The sequence below is a fragment of the Centruroides sculpturatus genome, unplaced genomic scaffold (assembly GCF_000671375.1).
Source record: "Centruroides sculpturatus isolate CEXI.00-Female unplaced genomic scaffold, Cexi_2.0 scaffold735, whole genome shotgun sequence".
In the NCBI taxonomy this organism is placed as follows: Eukaryota; Metazoa; Arthropoda; class Arachnida; order Scorpiones; family Buthidae; genus Centruroides; species Centruroides sculpturatus.
Window position 1 is genome coordinate 60,591 of NW_019385007.1, and position 18,878 is coordinate 79,468.

The 18,878-nt window shown below is 26.6% G+C and overlaps 1 protein-coding gene across 6 annotated transcripts in view; it reads left to right on the forward strand.

The window, feature by feature from the left end:
• LOC111633309 (far upstream element-binding protein 1-like) overlaps positions 1-18,878 on the forward strand; it is a 48,995-nt gene that overhangs the window by 18,931 nt on the left and 11,186 nt on the right. For 4 of the 6 annotated variants that reach the window (XM_023377849.1, XM_023377851.1, XM_023377848.1 and 1 more), the window contains one exon: positions 14,508-14,676. In XM_023377849.1, the coding sequence (XP_023233617.1) occupies positions 14,508-14,676 (169 nt within the window). Of the gene's footprint in view, positions 1-716; positions 2,310-3,310; positions 3,348-6,767; positions 6,839-14,007; positions 14,138-14,507; positions 14,677-18,878 lie in introns of those variants that run through there. The other 2 variants (XM_023377850.1, XM_023377853.1) reach the window with 2 other exon arrangements.

An 18,878-nucleotide genomic window follows, 5' to 3' on the forward strand; every position in this document is an offset into this window, starting at 1 on the left:
TTGAAAATCCATAACAAGAAAGACATAATTGTGAAGAGAGAAAGAACATAATTTATATGATGAAATGAAACTAAAGTTCAGAGATTACTAGAAATGAAGTTCCAGAGTAGGTGGTAGATTGATTTGAAGTAAATATGGCTAATGGGAATTTAGAATTACAATAACATCTTGTGTACCTGCAAAGTGATTCAGCACTTCAGTCAATTTTCAGGAACAATTGACACAATTTCTGGATTACTGTGGAAATTGAAACATTTCTTCAGCTTTGGGACAAGACAAAAAATTTTTTTTGTAACTTCAGAGTTTCTATTTAGTTGAATCAGATTTTAGTAGAATCACTTATCTGATATCAAAAGTTCAAAACAGATTGATGGGTGATCTTCTCTGTTCTTAATAGCCAAAGAGTTATGTTTAACCCTTTGGCTATTGGGATTTTCATTAGATGGTATATTGTGGCTATTACACTGCATATATAATATTACTTCNATCTCTAAACCTAGATTAATTTTATTTATCTTCTGGAATAAATTAACTAGACCCAGAAAGCAAGAAATCATTGTAAAATTTTACTTACCCATATGAAAAGTTAATGGCTTAGACATTGACAGAGATAATTATGACATATAATTGTGTCTAAACTACAATTTTTAATCTGTGATTAATTTTTTATTATTTTCTAAAATGCAAGATTTTATTACTATAGTAAATAAAGTTTTTAATTTAGAAATAATATTAAAAGTTAGCATTTTTTGAAATTAAGATGGAACGCATGCTCAGTATGATATACTGAGCATTCATTTATTTACATGTGACATCCTCTATAAAGAGGGTGTCATGTGAACATTGCAGTTGATGGATGGTCCTTCTCCACCTTTCACAGTTGTATGCTTTTTCCAAGCTTGAGCCAGTCCATTTTTTGATGATGTCCTACCACATTAGCTTGGGTCTTCCCTTTTTTTCCTTCTGCCTTCCATCATTCTTTGAACTGCAGTCTTCATCAGTTTCCCTGAGGATCTTCTTATTATATGCCCAGCAAATGCTGTTTTTCTTCTCTGAATGCTGACCATCAGATTTCTTTTTATTCCAAATCTGCTCATAACCATTGGTTATTCTATCCATCCACTAATTCGTTCCATTCTTCATCTTAAAGGAATTTATTCTATTGCCTCTTGGTTTATTGTCTGTGACTTGCATCTGTATGTAGCCACTCTCCAAATAATTGTTTTAAATATTTTTATTTTTAATTTATTGCGTACATTTCTATCTCAATACTGAGGATATTTGTGTGAAAGCAGTTTTAGTTTTTTTGTTTTTAATTTCATAATTACATCTGTTATCCTCAGTTATCCAACTTCCTAGGTACTCAAACATTTTTAGCTTTTCTATTTTCTTTCCATCCAACATAATCTTTAGATCTTTGTTTTCATCTCTTGAGATTATCTTAAGTTTTGTTTCATTCACATTTATTTTTTATTTGGTATCTTGCTTTTCCCACGTCTTTTAATCTATTTAGAATTTTCTGTAACCCTTCTTCAGCATTACATAGCAGAGAGATGTAGTTGGCATACCTAATTGTATTTATAACATGTCCATTAATTTTTATGCTTTTGTCTAGATTTTTGAATGCTTCTCTCATCATCCATTCATTGTAGATGTTAAAAAGTGTTGGGGACAAACCACATTCTTGTCTTATTCCTTTTTAATCTGAATTCATTTGGTATCTTCTCCCTGATATTTGACCATTGCTTTTTGACTTTTATAGATGTTGTAGATTATTCTCAGTAATTTTTTATCAATACTTTTTGCAGAATTGAAACAACGGCATTTGATTACCACTATCAAAGGCCTTCTTGAAGTTGACAAAACATACAAATAACTCTCTATTATGATCAGTCATCCTTTCTCTTATAAGTTGTATCATTATAAAGGATTTAGTTAGACTTCTGTAGTTCTCTATTCTTCACTGTATGGTGTTTACTAAAACCTTTGAGGCATGGCTTATCAAGCTAATAGTTCTGTGTTTATCACAGTTAAAGGTACCATCAGTTTTAGGAATAGGGATGAAGATAGATTTTCTGAAAACATCTGGAATATCTGCCTTGAAAACTTTGTTTAAAAAAATTAGTTAGGATTCTGAGCATTATATGTTTTTTTTTTAACTATTAAATATTTTATTGGCTTTTATTCCTTTAATATAAAATATTTAATTTAAATTCCGTATATACCATTTGTTTAATCAAACTACTATTTAAAAAATTTTATTATAGATGGTGCTCCAGAATCAAAAAAGTTAGCTCCGATGAATGATCGTAAGTAATTAGTTAAATTTCTGAATTGATGTTTCTAAATAAAATTTTTATTTTAAATAAAATAATTGAATTAAAATGAAAATATAATCTTATCAAGTGAAATTTATGATGCATTTATAAACTTCAAAATTTAAATGAATGTTACCTATTTTTTGTCATAAAATTCTCAGATTTGCTTTATTAATTTGGAAAAAAGCAAAATTTAAGTAGGTTTTTATTTGTATTCACTTAAATATTAAGTTCTGTCATTGAAATTGTTCTAAATTCAATAACTTTTAATTTGGGACATTTGTTTGTTAAGATTAATTGACAATGATTTATTGCAGTCTTACTAAATTTAACACTTATTTATGTCTTGTGATTCACACAAAAATGCATTTAGTCTGTGATGAATTTTTATCTGTTGATATTTTTGACACTTGATTAATGTGGCAGAAAAAATTCAGTGCTGTGCAATTATTATTATTAAAATAACTTAATAGAATTTTATTATATATTTAAAATTAATTTTTTACAATGGCATATACTTTGGTGATATATTCTACAATTAGTATGGAAAATAACTATTTACCTAATGTTTATATAATAAAAATGACTGAGCTAATTAGAAACACTTCTTGAATTTCAAACTTTTTAATTTTGAAGTTTAAAAAGTTGTATCGTATTGTATATCTGCTATGTTGCTTCAGTACAGAAGTAAATTAGTTACTCACTCTTTATAAAATCATAATATTTTTTACCATTCAGGGAAGTAGTTATTTTTTAAGATGATTACAGATCTGTAGATTGAAAGCTGCAAATGAATACTATTAATTATAAATAGTAAGATATTTTGGTTAAACATAAAAATCTTCTGATCAGCAGCAGTTGCATATTTTCTTCACCGTGTAGACAGTACTTTGATTATTTTTAAATTTGTTTGGTGAAATAATTTTGCATGACTATATATATGATTTGTAATATTTGTCCTAATATGTAACTGACATTTTCTTTTCTCCTAGCATTTGGGGCTCAGTTAGCAGCTATGCAACAGCAAAGGTATGTCTTTTGTGTTTAGTTTTCTTTTTCCATTTTTTATGGTTTGGATTAACCCGAGTTGAGAAATTTAAATCAATAAAAATTTATGTCAGAATAAAATAAAAAACTTGCTTACTTAAAAGCAATAATTCCTATATATATAAACAATTATTACTGTAAATAAATTTACATGATTGTATTTTGGTCTTCACCATTGCCCTAGAAAAGAAAGTCCTGTTTTAGTGCTACTTTGGGAAGTAATGTGATCAGATCATGAAATAGAATGAAAAAAATGTTTCATATGATTTGAAATTACTAAATTCAAATATTTGTGTTAATTTTCTTCATTGGAATTAAAAGTAATGGATTTGCATATGTTATGTAATTTTTATATTTAAAATAATTTGCATTATAGTGATTTAAGTTTTGTTTTGTGAAATACATTTGTTATTTTTTATATTTTTTCGTACATTTTAAAATCATTGAAATAATTACTGTTAAGAATTAGTATTTGATTAAATTTTTATTTTGAATATTTAAAATTTATCAAGAAAGCAGTTAAGTGTATGATATATATGCTTTAATGTTTCATGACTTCAAATTTACATCTGAAAATTCACATAACGTATAGATTCTTGATAATTTAAACATAATAAAAAATGGTAAAAGAATTTGATTTTTATCATATAATAACAAGCATTTTGGGAGTTAATATACCAATACACTGAAGAGATTGGTAAGTAACACTTCTACACTTATTTTGTGTAAATTATTTTTATTACTCAATAAATTAAAATTGTATAGAATTTACATCAAACAAATTTGATTCAGTATTTGAAAGCTGCTTAGGATTTTTATAATGGATATTCATTTTCTGACAAATATCAGACTTTTTCTGTTAACTCCTCAGTCTGTTTTTCACGTTGACCATTCAAAAAATGCTGATTTTGTCATGGATATTTGATAAAAAATATGAAAAAAAATTAGCCATAACATGTGTTATTTTCTAAAAATAAAATAATTTTATTTATTTGTTTGAAGGAAAAACTATCTGAAACAAGTTACAGATTTTTCAGATTTTAAAACAAAACTAAGTTTTTATGCGAAAGACAGCTACATAATTTCTATAACATAAAATCATCTATTAGAGAAACGCTGAAATAAACATACAACAGTGAATGCATCAAAGTTGTTAAAATAAAAATTTCTAGAACATGTTTTTCACCAAATGTATGTATCAAAGCCAAAAAAGCTATCACTGTGCATGGATAAATGGTATGCGACAGTAACTGAGAAGAGGTTAAATTTATTTCTTAATTTGGACTTAATTGCTACTAGCATCATATTCTTCAGTTTGCAAATATTCTTTAACTCTATCCATCAGTTCTACTTTGTGTGACTTGCATGCCACATTTATCAATTGCATATCTTTTGATTCTTTTTAATTTATAGTTTATAAATTTTCAATAAAAGTAGTAAATGATTATTCATATAAATTTTGATATTGATCTTCTGTACTTACATCTCTTGTGCACATGTAAAATTTTTATTCACGATAGTGAACTTTTGTTTGCTATTTAAATTTTCCTGAGAATGAAATTTATTTTTCATTCCTTAGAGCATTATAGTTTAATATAGTTGTACTTTGGGCTTTATCATAAGTAATTTATATAGAAAATGTTGATGTTAAATAATAAAGAAATAAAAAACACATTTATTATTTTCTAATAATTGATACATCAAGATAAATTTACACTAGTCTTTCTTTTGATAAGTTTATATTGGATGATTGAGTGATTGTCACTTTTTAAGTTAACTGTTTAATTAATTAAGCACCATAAATGATTTTTTTCTTCAATGTTTAAAAAGTCATTTTTTTAAAGAAAAAAGTATTCATATTAATGATAAAATCAATTAAAACAATATATTTTGTCAAATTATATTATACAAATATAATAGAAAAACACATCAATATTTTATTAGATTTATAAACAAATGATTTTTTTTAGTCAGAAATGCAAGAAATCAATGTTTTATAATTTAGTTTTAAATCCAAATTATTTTTGATATATTATTAACGTATCATAGCCAACAATAAAAGATTTACAAAGTAAACTAAAATAGAGAAGGATTTTAACTATCACTTAATAAAAGAAATCAATTTTTCTGCTCCTTTGCAGTATATTCTCATTTAATAATTGAAGTTTACTATTAAAAATCATAAATACTGTATATTTTACTGTTGATTTATATTAGACTGAAAAGAGTGACAACTAATAGAGTTTGCAAAAGTTAATGATGTATAAAAATACAAAATTGAATGTTTTACATTTATCCATACATTATCATCACACATTTACTAAATGTATATTTTTATTTTTCAATTTATTGTGTTTGAGAGTTGTATTGATTATTAATTAAAATGACTTACATTAAAAAGTTTAATGATTTTTATTTTCTAAAACTATCAAAATGATCAACACAGTTTTCTGATTGAAACTGTGACACATTTTGAAAGGTTTCAAGTAAAATTTAGGTAATAACTACAATAAAAGTAAGGTATTCAGTTCGAAGATAGACTTACCAAGTTTTATTGCAAAAATCATCGTCCTTTACTCATTTTTACACACAACTAAAAGGTTTCCAAATATGTTTCTTCTGTTGTATGGATAATATCTAGACAATATTCAATTTTCTGCCATATTTTGTAACATCTGCAGTGTAACAGAAGCGACACGGTCGTATGTGTGCACACAATTTGTTAAGGTCATTGATTTTGGTCCCTGAAAGCCCATTTGATTGGCTCTGTGTTCTCATCCAACAGGTGGGGTTTCCCACCTATTGGATGAGAATGTTGTAAGTTTACTTTGGACAAGAACTGTTAACTTTTTAAAAATAAAATCAGCTCAATCTATTTAACATGAAATTGGCTGAATGGGACATTGACTGGTTTTGCTGTACAAATTTCCTTTGTAACCCATGGAGGACAAGCAATTTTATCTCCAGGTACAAAGAAAGAAGAAATTTTCAGAGTTTAGATGAATAGGGTTTTGTGATGGTGGATCCTTTCTAAACACATGATGAAAGTTTTCTGAACTTGCATAATGGAATTTGCCTCAGCATACCACCACACAGTTTGCACTTTATCTTAAGCTGATGCATGTCATCCACTACCAGGAAAAAATGTTTTAGTAGTTTAATTACTTATGAAAAATGTTAGTCAAAGTCAGAAAAGTTTAATTAATTTCAAATATAATTACTTATGATTTGTGTGTATTGTGGATTCAGTAATTATAAGGAAATGTAATGTATTTATTTAAATTGAAAAAAATTATTACCTAATTTATTTTAATATTTTGTTTTGGAAGATATTTTGTCATTTCTAAGGTTTTATGGCGTGTGCTTTATTTTTCTATATATTAGTCAAACTAACTTTTTCAGAGCTGGTGATCCTGGTCCAACCGCTGTCATGGCTGAAGAATGGAGTGTGCCTGACAAAATGGTTGGATTAAGTAAGTACATTAAATAATAAATTTTTGAATATTTTAAAGAAGTGCTTAATTATACTTTTGAATTTGAATTATTGGATTTATTTCGAAAAATATGTAACTGTCTGCATAGTTAATACTAACTATATATAAATAGTTTGAATGGAAAGCAGATGAAAAATGAAACAGCAATTTTAATTCTCGAGAATTTGCTTTAGAAAAAAAAAAAACTTAAGTTTTTAATATTGACTTAAAATTTTAATGTTAATTCCTTTAAATAATACAATCCATCATCAGATCTGATGTTTAACTGTTCTACAGTCCGTAAAACAGTTAAACATTTGGATTTGATGATGGGCTGTAATGATCCCAAAAAGTGATTACATTAAAAATTTAAGTTTCAAAACCATTTAAAGGAATTTTTTTTTCCTTTCCTCCTATTAAGTTTAACCATGGAATTATCTGATTCACTCAATTTTATGGATGTAAGATATTTTTTATCGTATTTCTTGAAAATAAAAGAACGATATACTGTTACAGAATATTAGTTTTACAAAGATACAAAGGTTGATGACAAACATCTGTGTTTTATTTGGACATTATTGACATCATTTTTAATGCACGTTTTAAAGTGTAGTTCTCTCTGAAAGAATTTTAAGAATTAGTAATGCCATCAATAAACTTGAGTATATTTTCTAAAAGTAAATATTTATTTGAAAGTATTTTAAGTTAAGCATTTCATATTGTATTTTGTATTCATACAGTTTGTATCATTATATATTTAATAACATAACTCATTCAGATATTTCCAAGTAAGTAGAATTTAGTTTTAAAGATGTAGAAAAATTTATATCTATTTTATGACATGAAATTTTCAATTTTATGGAGTTAATATAAATTAATATTTCTGGTTTTTTAAGAAGTAGATATTAATTTCAATATGTTAATGTATAAACTTCAGTATAAAATTTGTGAATGTTTTAAAAAGTAATATAAGAATTATAAAACAAGTGAAATAAGCAAGCATAGTTTATAAAAGAATTATATAATTGGGTGGGCTGCAATTTTGAAAAATTGCAGATCTATAAATTTCCACTGTCTTCTATCTTTCCTTAATCTCGATAACAGAGTTAGATAGATGAAAGATGAGACCATATATGGAAATCTTACGGAGAGGAGGCCCTTATATGTGAACTTCCAATGCAAATTAGAAGTCATATTATTTCAGTTCAAAATTTTCTTCTGAAAGTAGTTAAATGGAGTCGTGCGGATGACCAGCACGACAACTCCATTGGTAATGGAGAAGTATGATGTACAGGGGCAAGACATTACAGTACTAATTTGAGATAGACAGCATTTAATTTAAAGGAAATAAATTAAAAATTGCAAGTTGGCATTGTGATGATGTCACAATAAATAATTGCTCATTACTATTCATTTTCTTATTTTTAATTAGTGTTTATGGTTAAAAAATGTGTCCTAAATATTTTAATAATGGTTTTTGATTATCTTAAAACTGACCTTTTATTTAATTTATGCTTATAAAGAAGTGTTAAAAAATGTTTGTGATATTAATTTCTTCAATATTTGCATCATTTAAATTCAATAAATGCATTATTGCGCTGCAATTTAAAAATTGGACCATTTATTTTGAAAGTGGTGCAAGCCCATTTATTGTTGTTTCGAGAAAATTAAAGGTTATTATATTAGTCAATTCAAAAAATATAAATTATGTCAAGTCTGGCAATGTTTCTACTAATTTATCGATATGTAATTTGATTATAAATTTCTTTTAGGTAAATTTAACTAAAATAATATATATTTACAAGCTGTAAATGGACTTGCACTACTTTCATAATTATTAAACTCTAAACGTCATTAAATTTCAACTACGTAAAATTCAATTTCACTTGAAATACATTTGTTCTATTCTGATTTTGTTTAAATAATAACAAGAAATAAAATGGTGTTGTTTATTTTCAACATTAAAGATATTTACTTATTGTTAAAGTATTTTATGATAAACTTATCATTAGGCATTGCTTTTCATTTAGGCTCATTATATGGATGTTTTTCATTTCATCTATTTCCATCTTATCAAACTGTGCTTTTGTTGGTAAAATGCAGATGTAATTTATGGACAGTCCATAAGTGCTTAATTAGACTACAGAAAATTGACTTACACCACTTTCAAAATAAATGGAATATTTCAGCTTAATAAATGATGCAATATTAGAAAGTAATTACACACTGGATTATAAATGTAAAGATATGATATAGAAACAACAGCAAATTATCAAAAAAAGTTATGGAAACCAAATGTTTTGGTTTCCATAACTTTTTTGATAATTATTATTGTCTGTTTTAATGGTTTTAACTATAATGAAGTATGGACATTATTATTTAAGTTTGTCTGTTTAAAAATGCAAAAAATTGATATATAAATATGAATAGACTGTATCAACAAAATTAACAGTTGAAATAAACTATCAGAACTGAAAGATAATTTTCAGCTAAATTTATTTTAATTATTTTATGAAATTGTCACATAAATTAACTCAGTTTCATATAATGAAAAATTTGAGATTTAAGTTGAAATATTCAATACTAATTTTGAGAAACTTAAATAAAATTCTAATAAATAAAATAAAATATATATTTAATAGTAATTACTGGATTGCTTCTTTTGAATAAGATTATAACTAAATATTTTCTTCCATAATTGTAATTAATATTTCAAAATAAAATATATTTTTTACTTAACGACTAAATTGCAATATTTTGTTTTGGATAATTTGCAAACAAAATTTTACAATAAGCTTTTAATTAATAAGAAAGATTTCTTCAATGTAAAATGTTTGAGAAGTTTTTTAATGAAGAATGGGAAAGTACATAATAATAGTTTAACCATATGTTAAGTGTTTTATCACTATTTATATTTGTAAATTCAATTTCATATAAACCTACTTTGTGTTTTCTTATTTTATATTTATTAAAATATTTTCGATCAGTTTGTTGAAAATTATTTTATTGTCTCTAAATAGTTGTCAGACTTGCAAACTTTTCTTATGATTTTTGACAGTTTCTATTCAAATTGAAATTTGTTGGATTAAATTTATTTCTTATTTTGTACAAATTGTAAGTATTACATTATAGAAGTCTTAATTGAAAATCCATAACAAGAAAGACATAATTGTGAAGAGAGAAAGAACATAATTTATATGATGAAATGAAACTAAAGTTCAGAGATTACTAGAAATGAAGTTCCAGAGTAGGTGGTAGATTGATTTGAAGTAAATATGGCTAATGGGAATTTAGAATTACAATAACATCTTGTGTACCTGCAAAGTGATTCAGCACTTCAGTCAATTTTCAGGAACAATTGACACAATTTCTGGATTACTGTGGAAATTGAAACATTTCTTCAGCTTTGGGACAAGACAAAAAATTTTTTTTGTAACTTCAGAGTTTCTATTTAGTTGAAACAGATTTTAGTAGAATCACTTATCTGATATCAAAAGTTCAAAACAGATTAATGGGTGATCTTCTCTGCTCTTAATAGACAAAGGGTTAAACATAACCCTTTGATGGGTGGGACTTTCATTAGAGGGCATAATGTGGCTATTACACTGCATATATAATATCATATCCTCCAATATTTAATTTTTTTAACACATTTTTATTGTACAAATGCGGTTATAAAGCATCTAGGTTAAAAATAAGTTGCTCCACCTTTTATCTGTTGCTCACCTTAATACTTGGCACATTTAATGATTATATAATTATTTCTTGCAGACATTTTTACCACATTCTTAATAGATCAATTTTGTTTCGTTGCTGTCTTCTACAGAAAAGTCATCTGTCTAATCAGCCAATTGTTCCTAGTCATTGTCTTCTATAATCTCCTGCTCTTCTCAGTTTCAGTGTAATAATTAGTCTCTTCTGGCTTTTTTTCTTCTTATCAGTTTTCTTATAACTGTTATAAAGCAATATCAAAACTGGTCAAAGCTGTATAAGATCTACAGACATCACAAAAATCTAAGCACCCTGAAAGCTGTTTGGTATATTTTCAAACTAATAGAAGTCTAACAATGTCTTTGATTTCAATAAATTCTTAAAGATATTTATGTAATGAATATGCAAAAAAGAATGAATATGCTATTCTTTCAAATACATTTAAAAATAAATAAAAATTAAACAGAAAGTAACACTGAACAAGCATTTAACCAATACAGATTAGTGTAGATGATTTATTCATGACTAATATATGAGCTGTTTCCCACTTGTTGGTAAATTATGCCAAATGAAAGTGAATGAATAGGTAGTTATTTAATTGGCAAATATCAAATGTGTAGCGATCTTCCTTAACTTGCATTCTTTAATTCTTTCATTAATAACCTTTTATCTTTAAATAAATTTCATTGTCAGTAAATAAGCTCTATGTATTTATTCAAATTGCATAATATAGGAATAACAAAAGAATTTTAAATTTTTGAAACAAAAGAATAAATATTAAAAATGTGTTGTTCTTGATCTGATGAAAAACTGGATATAATAATTTGCAAAATTTATTCAGTGAAAAGTAATTACATATCTATGGAAAAGAATATAAGAATACAGTGGAACCTCGGTATACGTCTGCTTTAGAATACGTCAAATTCGGAATACGTCCTGTTTGGACGAAACAAATTTTGCTCGGTATACGACTTAATTATACGTGCCATCTATGAACAACTCTCGGTGTACTAGACCAGACTAGACGTTCGCGGTGCCACAGTTTATAACTTTGTTAGATTTCTTCTGATTTTAATTTGTTAGTAAAATTTTATTATTAATCATGAATTGCAAGAAGGCAAATGAAAAGCAACAGAAAACTAAAAAAATGACTAGAATAACAACTGAAAAAAGAAATTGTTGAGAAATATGAAGGTGGCATGCGTGTTCGAGATTTTAACTGTTGCATATCGTATTCCGAGAACGACGATATTGACAATTGTGAAAAATAAAGACATTATTAAATTTGCTAACGTTGCGAAAGGGGTTAAATCAATTTCTAAACAGAGATCGAAGACATTAAATCATGTTGAGAAATTGCTTTTGCTTTGGATAACTGAAAAACAGCGTGCTAGAGACACCGTATCAGAAGCAATTTTTTGCGAGAAAGCTACAAAAATACACTCTGATCTCATGAAAAATCAAGCAGGGACTAGCCAGGAAAGCGAGGTGTTTAAAGCCAGCCATTTTTTTTACATGGGAACGAATTAATCATTTTTACATTACTTCTTATGGGAAAGGTTGATTCGGTATACGTCCTATTCGGTATAAGTCCAACAATCAGGAATGGATTAAGGTCGTATACCGAGGTTCCACTGTATATGTTTTAGAATTGTGGTAGTTTGTTTCAATTAGTATTTTCAGTGAATACCTTTAACATTATGATAAGTGATGATCATTTCAATAACAGTTTATTATTATTATAGTATTGTTTGCCAGAATGAATAACTTGCAATGAATTAAAATACATCTGTAATATTTTGTGTATAGTATATCATATTAAGGAAAATATAAATTTAACAGTAGTTTGTACTATTGATTAGTGCTGTGTAGCATATAACTCTTTGTAAGGTATACTTCTTGATGGAATAGAATAATAACAAAAAAAGTGAGTTTCTTTAACTTTTCTTCATGGAGAATTTTTTTATTTTCAAAAATTTATTTCCACCGAGTCAAAAATTCTAACATTCTATACGAATCTCAATTGAAAAGAATTGGTATGCACCGTTGCAGGTCTATACAAAAATCACTGATTTCTGCAAAGAACCAGAAAGTTCATCTATAGTGGTGCCAAGAGTGCCATGATTGGATATCTGAGGACTGGAAAAAAGTAATGTGGTCAAGATGAATCACGGTGCACCTTATTCTGTACTGATGGTATACAAGGAATGTGTAGGAGCCCCGTGCAGCAATGGACCCTACTTGCCTCATTAACACAACTAAAGGTTCTGGTGGAAGTGTTATGATATCGGGCATGTTCTGTTGGGATGGAACTGGTCCACTGATATTACTGGAAAGTTGGGTAATTCCCAACAAGTACTTGGATATTGTTGCTGATTAAGTTCATCTTGAAATTTTTCATTTTTTTCTTGCATGTGATGGCTCTGTCTTTGATGACAATGCTACTGTCCATCGTGCAAGGATTGTTCAGCAGTGGTTCAGTAAACATGAAGACTACTTTTGCCAGCACCCTGGCTATCAGAGCACAGATCTTAACCCCCATTGAGAATGTATGGGACATGTTAGAACAACAGATTTGCCAGTGAAGTCTGCTCCCATCAAATCTATGTGAACTAAAAGAAAGTATAGTAAATGCTTGGTGTGCGTTGGACTTAGAAGCACTTCGGCACCTTGTATTATAGAATCCATGCCAAATTGAGTAAACAATATAATTCAATCTAAAGGTGGTCCAATAAAATATTAAACTGCTGTTTCTAATTCATTGGCCAGTGAGTGTAGAAATTATTGAAAGAAATTTTAATGAGCAAAAATTATTGTGACATTGTCACAATGCTGCTGGGCTGTGATTTTTAACTTATTTAATTTAAAATATATGCTCTCAATCTCAAGTTAGTAGTGTTTTGTCCCTGTACATCATACTTTTCCTGATAAATGTCATGCCGGTTATCTATGCAATTTTGTTCTGGGGGAAATTTTTGAATTGAAATCATGTGACTGGTCTAGGCCGGAAGTTCATATATGGTTAGTCAGCATCTGCTGCTCCCAAGCTTTCCATATCTGGTCTCAATTTTCATTTATCTAACAACATTCTTGAGATTAAGGAAGGGCAGACAGATGACAATGGAAATTTATAGGTCTACAATTTAGATTGCAGTGCAATAAAAAGTAAAAATTTAAGATGACAATATTGATATTCTTATTTAGTCAAAAAATAGGAATGTCAATGATGTCAATTTTCACTTTTTGCTAGTGTTATAATTTATGTTTAAAGTATATGTAGATGATTCTATCCTATGTAATTTATTGTAGCTGATGAGCCTATATTTAATATTTCATTATGTAAAAACTATTTATTAGACAAGATTTTTCATTGAATTTAATGCATGCATTCAGTTTAAATATCTGAAGATAAAAAGTACAGTAAAATTTTTAAAATATTGACAAATGAATTCTTGCAGTTATTGGTCGTGGCGGTGAGCAAATAGTCAGGATACAGTCAGAATCTGGATGCAAAATTCAATTGGCACTAGAGAGTTGTGGTGCCCCAGAAAGACCTTGTACACTAACAGGAACAAAACAGGCTATAGAGTAAGTGTTTGTGAGATACTAACTTTTTAATATTAAGATTGTAATTGTATTTTAGAAAACTTTTTTGATTGACTAGATGATAATTTTCATAAATGGATGTATGAATGACACTTCATCATCTGAAACATTTTTTTCTTCAAATATCAATTGACTTGATATGATTTATTACTTCTCCCAAAGTATTTTTTAGTTTACCCTTTTCCTCCGCATTTTGAAATTTTTTAGTGTTATCTGCAGTAATCAACTTTTAAATGAATTTATTACTAAATGTTAAATATTAATATAAAATTTGTTTTCAGGTGGCACAACTTTTATCTCTTTTATGTAATTGAATAGGTTCATGTTTATATTTGAAGTTTTTTCCTTACAGAAAAGTGAAAGAATTAATTGGTCAAATAGTAAATAGAGGTGGTCAAGCTGCATCGTCTGAAGGACAGCCATACGCACCCGAAGGACAGACAGTGGTAGAAATGATGATTCCTGGAGGAAAAGTTGGCTTAGTCATTGGCAAAGGAGGAGAAACTATTCGTAATCTTCAGGTATATTACATAGATTGGATAATTTTATATATCCTGTTGCATATTATTTAATTATTTTATATTGCATTATCAAGTGAACAGATAACTAAACTGAAACTAACTTTTCAATGCTTAACTTTATTCATAAAACAGATGATAAAGTTGTCATAGTAAAAAAATATCAGGATGATAAATCTCCAAAATCCTATTTAATTGGTGTGCACAAGCTTATTAAAAAAAACCTAGTACTTTTGGATTTTTGATTCTGCAAAAATGAGTTGAAACACTAAAATTTCTAGGAAGTTCAAGGAGATTTATTTATAAGATATTGTTTTCTGATAAAACAGGATTTGATAGACTTGAGAAAATGGAAATTTCTGCACAGTGAGAAGAAAGTTTACAAATGGGCACTGTTTTAAAAATAACAGAATTGTAAAATAATTATTGTTTACTTTTGCATCAGACTTTTGAATTTTATATTGAAATATAGGTAATTCATGGTGCATATGAATGTACAATATTTCAGTTATTCATAGCTAATTGAATGTGCTTTATCTATAAAAATGGCAAGTTTAAAGTCACTGTTATGTAAACATTTCTTAAATTTTGGTACCATATAAATAATACTCAGAAATTTGTTTTACATATTATTTGTAATGTAGTAATTTATGGAATTCTTTAAAACTTTGTTTTATATGTTTAACACTTACCCTGTTCAAAGAATTCGTGAAACATAATATTACGTTTTACGAATTCTTTGGTAAAAACGGCAAATGTAATATTACGTTTCTGTATATATCAAGTTATTTCTAGATTTAAAACATAATATTACATTTTCAGCAATCAAAATATGAATTTTGTGTGTATTTTGGCGTGTCTGTTAATTAATAGTGGGCACTATTTCTTTAGAAATTTGAAATATAAGCAATTTTTTACAACCACATATGTTGTTTGATTTGGAGTTTCATGACTATATTTTGCAAGCAACTATAGTCATTTTACTTTATATATGAGAGTTGAGTTTAGATATGGTGCATAAATTACTGAACAGGAATTGATTGAATTCATTAATGAAAAAATGAACAAATATAGTGACAAATATTATTTCAATCACCAGTACAGTGTATTTCTATTAATAGGACTTATTAAACTGATATTTAAGATTACTGCAAATCAGTCACACAGATTAAAATTGTTTTATTAAATGTAAATAAAACAGTTTTAATAAGTCTTATTAATAGAAATACATACTTTACTGGTGATTGAAATAATATTTGAATAGATTAAGGACATTGAGGCATATTAATTTAAATATAGTGACAATTATATTGATTCATCTGACAAAAGTGTAGCAATTATGATTTAGGCCTAACTGAGATCAAAGAAATACAAGTAAGCCATGTAATTATGTTATTATTTTAAACCTGTATATTTTATATTACATAATTTATATATACTACTAAGATATTCTCAATACAAAAGTCGAATTCCTATATTTCTGATTGTGCTAATGCCATTTCATCTACATTTGCTAAACTGATGCAATTACAAAAAACAGCTATAGTGATAGGAAAGTCTACTAATGATATTGATACAGTATGATGATGATATGAATAAATTCATCAATGTACTATATATGTATTACTTAAAAAGACAAATTTTAAAACTACTGCATTTTTTGATTTTATCTCTATCTGTGAAACATGTCCAAATAACATTAAAGCACAATACATAAAAATAAAGCCCACATGCATCAAAATTGATACAGATAAATGTTCCTGAAATCAGGAACCATTTTCACATTTTAACTAGTTTTAGTCAATCGTTTCTTATTCTCAGTAGAAAATACTGTAAAATCGCTAAAATCAGTCAGCACACAGGTAAGGAACTAGGTAAATGGCTAAGGTAATTAGAAAATCAACTTATACCTTAGTTTTGTTTTCTTAATTTCAGATGAATTAATGGAAAAATAATCTAAAATATATTAAGTTAGTTATGTATATACAAATGTAATAATGTTAATTTTGTAATTTAGCACAATACTAGAATTTATTATTTTGATGAATATTTTCTAGCAAATATGAAAGAAATATGGTTTATCATAAGAATTTATATATATACAGTAGAGTGTCGTTTATCTGAAAGAATTCCAGTCAGCCTAAAGTATAATTTTTATTTGTTTTTATATTTTTCAATGTATTTATTTCGTTTATAAAACATAAAGAAATCATTTTTAACGATACAATAGTCATGATTATTATTTTAAAAAGTTTACATTAGGCTTAACATCGATGAAAATTCAACGCGAAGCGACATGCAACAGAGAAAAATTTCAACACGGCATAGGTTAATATATTTTTTCGTACATAATCGGTTATCTGAAAAATAAGTTATCCGAACAACCCCAGTCCCCAATTGATTCGGATAAACGATGCTCTACTGTATATAAATTCTTATATATATATGTAGAAGGTTTATCTTGAATATCAATTTTGATCCTAAAACTGGAACTACAAAAATAATTTTCATATGTAAATAATCAGAATTTATCAACTGATTATTGAAGATGCCAGCTTTCAGTTTATATTGATACATTTTGAAATTAATTTCCTTTCTACATTTGAAAATTTCAACTTTATTTTAAAAAAATATAGAAAATAGGTCAAGTAAAAAATTCTTTTAGTTTAATTGCTGTTTCCTGATAAAGTAGCCTGTTGTAGTTTATTCATTAACAATGACAATATGGCTTTTCATACAGGAAAAATACTAATGCATTTTCTTTGGATAAAGCAGATCAGGACCTCTTTTTAAATGTCCAATTGATCTGTTTTCAAGATAGTGCAACATCATATAATAATTTGTATTCAGAAACTTCCAATTGTAAGTTGAAGAAAGATGACAAGCATTTTATTAGCATTGATTTTAAGCAAACTATCAGATTATTTAATGGTAGGGAAATTTTTTATTGCATGTTTGTTCATCTCAAGTTTTAGATATTGTCATTAAATATCAAGTTAATTTGATAAAGTATAAATATGAACTTTTTTCTTAAATGAAATGTGCTGATTTAAATGCAACATTTTATTAGGAAATATTTGTGATACAAGACAGTATTGCTAGTCTGTGTGAATAGTACAGTAATGGTGAAAATTTAATGATTTAAAATTTAGAAGTTCATACTTTAATGATTATTTTTAATGGATGTATTTTATATCTAATTATCAACATTTAATTAAATAGTGTATTTTTATTTAAAATCGTTTTTTAGTGCATTTGCAAATGTAATATTTATGTATATTTATTAAATAATTATTTGAAGTGATATCTGATGGAAGGTAAGTGGAGTCTTAGTAAGTAATGTTTTTGTTATTTTAATAATAATCCTAATTTATACACGTAATTGGTTAATATATAACATTTTAAACATATTTAATGGATAGAATAACTTTCTTTTTTTAAAGATTATTATTATTATTTTAATATAATATATATAAATATGTATTTATATTTATTTAAATACATTTCTATTTAAAATTTTTTAAAAGTAGTTTATAATTTTGCAACAAATTTTTTTATAGAAGAATATCAATATTGTGTGTGTGTATAAAGTATATAGAAAAATACTTTACTAGTCCTTTACTAGGTTCATTATTTATTAAAATTACAAAAAAAAAATTTTTTATCTATCTTACTTTTTCTTTTTGTCTTTATTGTAAAATAATTAATAAAAGAAATTAAAGTATATTTTAAAATGCTCAAAAGCTGACTATTTTCTTTATCAATAAAGTCAAAAGAAATTATTTAAAATCAGATCTTTTCAATAACAAATATTACTAAAATAATTTATTAGAGAAAACCTTTGATATTACTTATTGCTTAATGATTTATATTTACCTTAACTTCAGCCATGTTGAAACGAATCTGATTTTTGTAGATATTGAGGAACTTTAAATGATTAGCTATAATTTTGTTGTTAGCTTTACCTGTAAGAGCTGTTTCAAGATTAGATTATTTAATGCTGATGATAATCAATTACTAGAGTTGAAAATAGTTACATTAATAGTGACTATTAAATAAAGATAATCTTATCAATTTTTTAATTATAAACTGTGTTTTAGTTTTTAATGTGTAATATCTATCATATGTTGAGTAAATAGAAATTTATTTTACAGAAATATAATTTATATATTTTAAGTAAATTTGCACTTTTTTTTATGCAAGGA